The 8,905-nt window shown below is 37.4% G+C and overlaps 1 protein-coding gene across 2 annotated transcripts in view; it reads left to right on the top strand.

Annotated features, from left to right (window-relative positions):
• Positions 1–6,865, top strand: part of KIAA1279 (KIAA1279 ortholog) — a 30,888-nt gene extending 24,023 nt beyond the window's left edge. For both annotated transcript variants that reach the window (XM_008578470.1, XM_008578471.1), the window contains 2 exons: positions 932–1,047; positions 5,399–6,865. In XM_008578470.1, the coding sequence (XP_008576692.1) occupies positions 932–1,047; positions 5,399–6,274 (992 nt within the window). In that variant the 3' untranslated portion in view covers positions 6,275–6,865. The remainder of the gene's footprint in view (positions 1–931; positions 1,048–5,398) is intronic.
• Positions 6,866–8,905: the final 2,040 nt, after the last annotated feature.

The following is an 8,905-nucleotide window of genomic DNA, read 5'->3' as shown; positions in this document are numbered from 1 at the left end:
CCTGTCTAGTCCTTCGAATCCGAACCCTCGGACGGGAGCGCCGCCGCGCCTCCCAAGCGGCGCACTATCCAGTGCGCCACCGGGCCGGCCCCAAGACAGTTATTTCATAGAATTTACATTAATTGAGGTTTGTCTGATATTTCCTGATACCAAGATTCAGATTATACTTTTTTGGTTGGAATACTACATGCATAAATGATATATCCAAATATCAATCTTTTAATTATAGTGTTTTATTTAGTCTTGAAAAATCACAGTTAACATGTATATTTGGGTCATTTAACAAGTTTTGTAATAAGTTCACAAATTTCTTTATCTTCTGTTTGATTCTTTTGTCTTTCTTTATCTTCACCATTGAACGGTGTGTCCCACCTAAGAAGCTTTAGATTTTGAAATATCCTGTTTTCTTTACAAATGGACATTCTAATTGTGGATCAGTACAGTAAAGAGGCTCTGAAAAGTTAAAGGAGTATACATTATAAAATTGAATAGTTGAATAGTTGGTTACTTTCCTTAATTTATTCACTATGTTGAACTACTTGTAGATTAGTCAAAGTCTAAAAGGCACTTATCTCTACAAAAAATTAATGAAAACTAAAATACCAGTGAGATATTTTGTTTTTATTCTTCAAAATAGAAAGCTAAAAAAGTGACATTGTCCACTGATTTCAAACTGCTTTCATTGGACATCCTCATATATTGTTGGTTGGAGTATTTGTTGAAAAGAATTTGGCTGTATGTGTTAGAACATTTGAAATTGTGTAAATTCTTTGACTCAATGAATTCCACTGCTAGTGGGTTTTTTTCCCTCTGCTTCAGTGAGGATCTGTTATGTTTATAATCAGGAAACAGTGATATAAAAAGAAAACAGTACACAGTGAAAATTACAACTGTGACCATTAATTTAGACAAACCACGTGTGTAATTTTAGCTCCGGAAGCTGAAGGAAGTGTGCCAGAGCTTTATCATCAAAGAAAAGGGGAAATAGCAAGATGCTGGATCAAATATTGTTTGACTCTCATGCAGAATGCCCAACTTTCCATGCAGGTAATGTAGTCAAAAGTTGCCCTTTTCTTTCTTAAATGAGCAGGATGTGAATAAAAGCTTACAGTGAGGATTATGCCCATTGGCCTCGCTGTATGTTTATTATGAAAGGCATATAGAGTGTTCTCGTAAATATTTATTTTTTGCCTTCCTCATCTCTACCTTTTATTTATTTATTTATTTCTCTGTCTCTCTCTGTCTCTCTCTCTTTTTTTTTTTTGGCAACTAGCTGGTATAAGGATTGAGTCCTGGACCTTGGTGTTATCAGCACCACACTCTAATCAACGGAGCTAACTGGCCAACCCCATCTCTACCTTTTAAAATCTTACTCACCATTCAAGGCCTATCTTTTTTTTTTAGTAATATAAGTATTTTATTCTCTCACCATGTTCTTTTTTTGGGGGTGGGGGAGTGACTGGCCAGTATGGGCTCAAGACCTATCTTAAATACCACCTCTTCTTAAAGACTTTCCTTTGGCTAGAATAGAAGCTCCTTGAGAGGTGGCATCTGCATCATATTTTTACTATATCATTCTCTCTGGACACAATAGGTTCTCGGTGAATATTTGTTGAATGAATAATTCCTTATCCCCTACAGATATCATCTCCCTCCTTTAAGTTCATTAGAATTTTTCTTGCCCTTTCCTAACTCACTTAAATTCTGTTTTGTATTATCCCTATTTGTATTCTTATCTTATTCCTTTATCTCATTTTGGACTGTAAGTTATTTGATGGTAGGAGGTAATTCTTGCTTATCCATATCCTTTGTGGTGTTATCTTACACATAGCATGGACTTGATAAAATCTGATAAAATCTAAAAGTGTAGACTTTTATGAACTAGCTTATGTAATAGTTCAAGTGTAGAAGCAGAACTGATCACAGTGAAGAGCATGTACTCTGGAAACATACTATTTAGGTAAGAACCCCAACCCTGCTGTTTTGTAGCTGCGTGTTATTGGTAATTTACTTAATCTCTCTGTGCCTCGGTTTCCTCATAATTAAGATGGGGTAATAATAGTACCTACACAATACGAGGGTACTTCAAAAAGTTCACGGGATAGTAGAATTAAAAAACAATACGAATCTTTCCATGAACTTACCCTTGTACTGTTGTTGTGAGAGTTAAATCAATATTATGTAAAGGCCTCAGAAAAGTGCTGAGACATACTAAGTCCTCAGTAAATGTTATCATCATTATCACAAATCTATACTGAATCCTAGTTCCTAACTACTAAGGAGAAACATAAAATAAATCATTTGGATGCAATATACTAAGTGTAGATACATAGGAGGCTTTCCTGGGGGAGTGATTCTTATTTTTCTATTTGCATACTTTAGGTATAATAATTTTTAATAAATAATATAGAAGCTGGTGAAACTAATAAATAAAACTTAACAAGTGTAGATACATAGGAGGCTTTCCTGGGGGAGTGATTCTTATTTTTCTATTTGCATACTTAAGGTATAATAATTTTTAATAAATAATATAGAAGCTGGTGAAACTAATAAATAAAACTTAATGAACTAATGAACCTCAAAACCTCAGAAACAGGTCTTGATAAGATGATATCATTTTAGAAGTAAATGATAGGCATATTAGGGAATGAAAGGAAGTAGGGAGAACTGTGGGATTTTATGTCTAGAGAAGTTAGGAAGAGCTGTCAGCTTTCATCTGGTCAGGCAAGGAAGACTGTTGGAAAGGAGGGTTGAAGGGACAATAGGAGCGAAAAAACAGTGGTTAATGAGAGAAAGCAGGCCAGAGGGCATGTAAATAAACAAGGAGCCTAGGAAGCAAGGAAATAAACAAGTTGTAGAGACTTTGGACTTGTGTTTGAAGTAATTGTGTCAATCAAAAGGCACTATTGTTTAACTCTTACCCTTCATTTAGTTGATGTTTCCAGCCTGGGAACTGGAACTTATCACCTGAGTTTAAGCTCAGATAGTTGCTATGGTACTATAAAATGCTCAGATTTTCCTTAAGCTGACTTTACTTAATTTACTTAATTTATTTTTTAAGACTAGTCAAGTGCAGTAGTGAGAAGGAGATAAAGATTAGAATAGGGAGTTCCATCTGTAACTGACTATGAACAGTCAATTGAGATAACTCACTACTAGGTGGGAAAAAACAGATGTTCATCAGCTGATGAGCAGATAAACAATGCAATATACAGTGAAATATTATTCAACTAAAAGTAGGAAAGAAATTCTGATATGTGCTATAACATGGATGAACCTTCAAAACTTTATGCTAAGTGAAAGAAGCAAGTCACAAAAGACCACATATTATATGATTTAATTTTTAGGAAATATCCAGAATAGACAAACCTATAGAGACAAAAAGTAGATTAATGGTTGCTTAAAGCTTAGTGGGGAGGGGGAAAGGGGGAACCCCCCCACCCAAAAAAAAAAAAAAACCCACAATGAAATACCACTTCACACTCACTAGAATGGATATAATTTAAAAAGCCAGGTAAGTAGTGGAGACTGTGGACAACTAGGAGGAAGCCTCATGTATCCGTGGTGGAAATGCAAAATGGTTCAGCTGCTTTGGAAAACAATCTGGAAGTTCCTCAAAAGTTTAAACATAATGTTACCCTATGACTCAGAATTCCACTCTTAGGTATTTGTATCTACCCAAGAGACCCAAAAAACATACGTCCACACAGAAATGTTTGTAGCAGCATTACTCACAATAGTAAAAAGGTGGGAAAAAACAGATGTTCATCAGCTGATGAGCAGATAAACAATGCGATATACAGTGAAATATTATTCAACTAAAAGTAGGAAAGAAATTCTGATATGTGCTATAACATGGATGAACCTTCAAAACTTTATGCTAAGTGAAAGAAGCAAGTCACAAAAGACCACATATTATATGATTTAATTTTTAGGAAATATCCAGAATAGACAAACCTATAGAGACAAAAAGTAGATTAATGGTTGCTTAAAGCTTAGTGAGGAGGGGGATAGGGTGAACACACACACACACAAAAAAAAAAAAAAAAAAAAAAAGAGATAACTCACTACTTTCAGACGAGCATTTTTTTTTAACCTCAACATCATCCTTTAATCATCTGTGCATTTATCTGAAAGGGCTTCTTCAATTCAAGCTTAAAAACATACACAAATTTATTAAGTATTTATTCATGCCATCTCTATGCTAGTCATTGTCCAAGGTTCAAGAGATACAGTGATGAACAAACATAGACATGGTCTTTGACTTCATGTAAAACTGCAACTTTGATAAGTTCCACAAAGGAGAGGCACATGATGTGAGAAGGCATAGTAGGAGGAAAGAACACTCGGAGCAAGTTCTGGGGATGAGTAGTCTCCTAGACTGGAGAAAGGAAGGTACGCCATTCCAAGGAGCTGAAGTAGCATGTTTGAAAGTTCAGTGCATAAGGGGGCGTGGTATCAGAAGGGATGGAACAAAGGCCAGTGAGGCTGGAGCAGAGCAATGGGGAGTGTGATACAGAGTTAAGTTAGAAAGGGGCTAGCACAAGCAGGGCCTTGAAAGATTGTTGTCTTTGTCTCAAGAGCATTTGGAAGCTTTGAAAGGTTTTTGGAAAGATCAGTAGAGAGACAGTATCAGGTGAAAAGAAGAAAAGGCCTTGGGGTTGACCATTGAGGAAACTGAGGCTTAATTTTTTTGGCCAGGAAGAGCTTATTCTATTTTTGAATCATCTTAGCTCTTTTTTTTGGTGTCCTGGAGGTAGGGGAGATAATTTAAACTATGAAGGTAAACTTAACTCTGTTTTCACTTAAGTGTCTTTTAATATCTCAGTATTATATTTTACTAAGTAACTTACAGCATAAATGTCATCTCCTTAATCCTTTTTTTTGGGTGGCTGGGCAGGTACAGGGATCCAAACCCGTGACCTTGGTTGTTGTAAGGCTGTGCTCTAACCAACTGAGCTATCTGGCCAGCCCCATCTCCTTAATCTTAATGACATCTCTGTGAAATATTTTTACATTACAGTCTTACTATAATGTTAAAATTTAAACACTACCACTAATATATTACATGTATATGTTTCACAGTTTTCAAAGTACTGTCATATGCAGCGTTTATTGAAGGAATAACCATAAATGAGTTTGAGTTCCCTAGAAAGGCTAAGTCATATATAAGTGGCTTATCTATTTTATTTTTTTAAAAACTTTTTTCACATTTCTTGAGTTTTTAGTATAATTGGAAGAAAGAAAGAAATTTTAAAAGATGTTTAAGATTATAATACCTCCCCGAACTGGACTTGGAGAGTTTTCTTTTCTTTACTCTAAAATTTGCTTTAATATTATTTGACAGCAGGAGATGAGTGTCCTACTTAACCATAATTTACTTTTTTTTTTCCCCCAGGACAACATAGGAGAGCTCGATCTTGATAAACAGTCTGAACTTAGAGCTTTAAGGAAAAAAGAGCTAGATGAGGAAGAAAGCATTAGGAAAAAAGCTGTGCAGTTTGGAACCGGTGAACTCTGCGATGCCATCTCTGCAGTGGAAGAGAAAGTGAGCTATTTGAGACCTTTAGACTTTGGAGAAGCCAGAGAACTTTTCTTATTGGGTCAGCACTATGTCTTTGAGGCAAAAGAGTTCTTTCAGATTGACGGTTATGTCACTGACCATACTGAAGTTGTCCAAGACCACAGTGCTCTGTTTAAGGTACTTGCATTCTTTGAAACCGACATGGAGAGACGGTGCAAAATGCATAAACGCAGAATAGCCATGCTAGAGCCCCTAATTGTAGACCTGAATCCACAGTATTATTTGTTGGTCAACAGACAGATTCAGTTTGAAATTGCACATGCTTACTATGACATGATGGATTTGAAGGTTGCTATTGCTGACAAGCTAAGGGACCCTGATGTACACATCATCAAAAAAATAAATAATCTCAATAAGTCAGCATTAAAGTACTACCAGCTCTTCTTAGACTCCTTGAGAGACCCAAATAAAGTATTTCCTGAGCATATAGGGGAAGATGTTCTTCGCCCTGCTATGTTAGCTAAGTTTCGAGTTGCCCGTCTCTATGGCAAAGTCATCACTGCAGATCCGAAGAAGGAACTAGAAAATTTGGCAACATCATTGGAACATTATAAATTTATTGTTGATTACTGTGAAAAGCACCCTGAAGCTGCCCAAGAAATAGAAGTTGAGTTGGAACTTAGTAAAGAGATGGTTAGCCTTCTCCCAACAAAAATGGAGAGATTCAGAACCAAGATGGCCCTGAGTTAATCCTTGTTTTTAAAGAATGGAAATGTACAATATTGAGGTGACTTTTCCTTAGTCAAACAGGCCCAATTCCATTGTGATACTTACCTATTTAGCCAGATGAGTGCAGTTTGAGCTTGACATACACACAGACCAACTGAGTCTTTCCTAGGACCTTAACATAAAGTTAATTAATAATTTCTACCCACCTAATTATGTAAATTGCCTTGTTAAAATGACATGTGATTTGTAGTTTAGATTGCTTGTTCTTATTTAAATATAAATATTTCCTGCCTCAGTTTCTAAATGTAGATTCTTTATTGGCTAGTACATGATAAGATTCCTTACTAGGAAAAATGCTGGGTGATGGACCTGGTAAACAAGCCTGTTACTATATTAAAATTGAAAAATAACTTTCTGTAGTTATTCTTTGTAAAAATATTTACTTTCCTAAATTCCCAAAGAAATCTTTCCCTTTTGAAGATACTCAAAACTAAGTTATGTTGTTGTCAAGTGTTGTAAAATGGTTTGTCTCAATTATAGGGGTAAAAGGCCTTGTTGGAAATATAATAAGTTGACTTGTTTCACTAATAAAAACTTCCATTTCCTCTTTTGTTTTCTTGTAAGAATTGGTTTTATTTTTTGACACTTCAAAGGTATTAGGTTCTTTGAAGCCATAGAAGAATATTTCTTCAATAACATCATGCAGTTAGAAAGCATTAAAATATCATTTATTTAATAAATATTTATTGATCTACTATCTTATTGAGCAATCTTATTGACTGCAGTTTCTTATCAGAAGGTCCTGGTATATTTATAAGCCCTTTAAGCACTGTTGAAAAAGGATATGTACATCATAACTAAACATTGTTAATATATGTTACTAATTTTAAGAAATACAGAATTGAAATGGAGTCCCTATCTGCCATGCCATCAAGATCAGTTGTAAAATTTAATATAGAGAATTAGTCTGTGTTGGCTTGCCTATTAATTTGCTTCTGAAAGCTCAGGATTAGGTCAACTCTAGGTTTCTGTAATATTTTTATATATATACACAAACACATGTATATGTACAGTAATAACCTTGCTTTTCCTTTGAGATCAATTTGCCAGGAAAAAAACCTTTGAGTTTAACAGTCAGCCATGTATAACTTACTCAATATTTAACTAATATTTGTGAAAGTCTACTATGGGTCAGGCACTGTTCTTACTTTTCTAAGCATAGAGAGTACCGTGATGAACAAGATCAAGGTCCTGCTGTCATGGAGCAAGTAAACAAATAAGCAAATTAATTTCTGGTCATAGATACTATTGAGAAAGGAAAACGAAGTTATATGGTAAACATTTAATGGGAAGGGGTGCTGTTTTGGCTATGGTGATGTGGGAAGGCCTTTGAGAAGGTGGGAGGTGACATCGAGCTGAGAACTAAATGGGGGAAAAATGTAGCCAAGTCATCATTGATAGAGTATTACAGGGGATGCTAGGCTGCAACAAGCTTAGGAAGGAGTTTGGCATGTTAGAAGATATGACAGGCCAGTGTGGCTGGAGCAGATGAGGGTGAGGAGTGGGATGGTGTGGGGTAGAGGTAGGGAGTCTGGATGGGGAGGCCTCTTTAGATAGATCAGGATAAGGAGTTTGGATTTTATTCTAGGTGCAGTGGGAACCTTTCTAGAATTTTAAAAAGAGGAGTGGCATCATCTGATTGGATTTTTTTTTTTTTTTTGTCTTTTGTCTTTTTCCGTGTCCGGCAACGGATCGCAACCCTCAGTGTTGCCCCCGTACTGGACCGGGGACCGGCACCGGGGACCGGCAACGGGATTGCAACCCTCGGTGTTGCTCCTGCGCCTCGCTCAGCCAGTGAGCAGGAACCGGTCTGTATGTGGGATCCGAACCCTCGGGCGGGAGCACCGCCGCGCTTCCCAAGCGGCGCACTTATCCAGTGCACCACCGGGCCGGCCCCTGATTGGATTTTTAAGAGACTACTCTGGCTCCTAGGGGAGGAAGCGGGGAGGGGGCGGAACCAGGGGAAGCAGGGAGACAAGCTAGGTTCTATTAAGGTTAATCCAAGTGAGAGACAGAAGTGGTTTGGACTAGTGTGATGGAATGGGAATGGACAGAAGTGGATAAATTCAGTGTGTGTTTTGGAAGTAGAACCACAGGATATGCTAAAGGGCTAAATGTAGGGCATGAGGAGATAAGAAGAATCAAGAACCATGTTAAGGTGAGGAAGTATGCAGGTGAAATGTCCTTGTGGGGGAGATGGGTTAGAATTAAGAGTTCTGTTCAGGTCATGTTGAGTTTAGGATGTTGAGCTTGAGATGAAATGATTGCTATTTTATAACATCCTTTCATTAGACTTCAACAGAAGAGCAAGGAGGCAAAAGGGAGGGAGGGAGGGGCCGGCCCGTGGCTCAGGCAGGAGAGTGCGGCGCTGACAACACCAAGGCCACGGGTTCGGATCCTATATAGGGATGGCCGGTTCGCTCACTGGTTGAGCGTGGTGCTGACAACACCAAGCCAAGGGTTAAGATCCCCTTACCGGTCATCTTTAGAAAAAAAAGGGAGGGAGGTTTGTTGAGGCTAGAGATAGGGCACTGCATCTCACACTGCATCTCAGCTACACTCAAGTCTTCAGCCCTCTTTTGAGAGCTGATT

This window comes from Galeopterus variegatus, unplaced genomic scaffold (assembly GCF_000696425.1).
Source record: "Galeopterus variegatus unplaced genomic scaffold, G_variegatus-3.0.2 Scaffold1691, whole genome shotgun sequence".
NCBI classification, from domain to species: Eukaryota; Metazoa; Chordata; class Mammalia; order Dermoptera; family Cynocephalidae; genus Galeopterus; species Galeopterus variegatus.
Note: the sequence above shows the minus strand (reverse complement) of the source record. Positions and strands in the feature narration are given on the sequence as shown.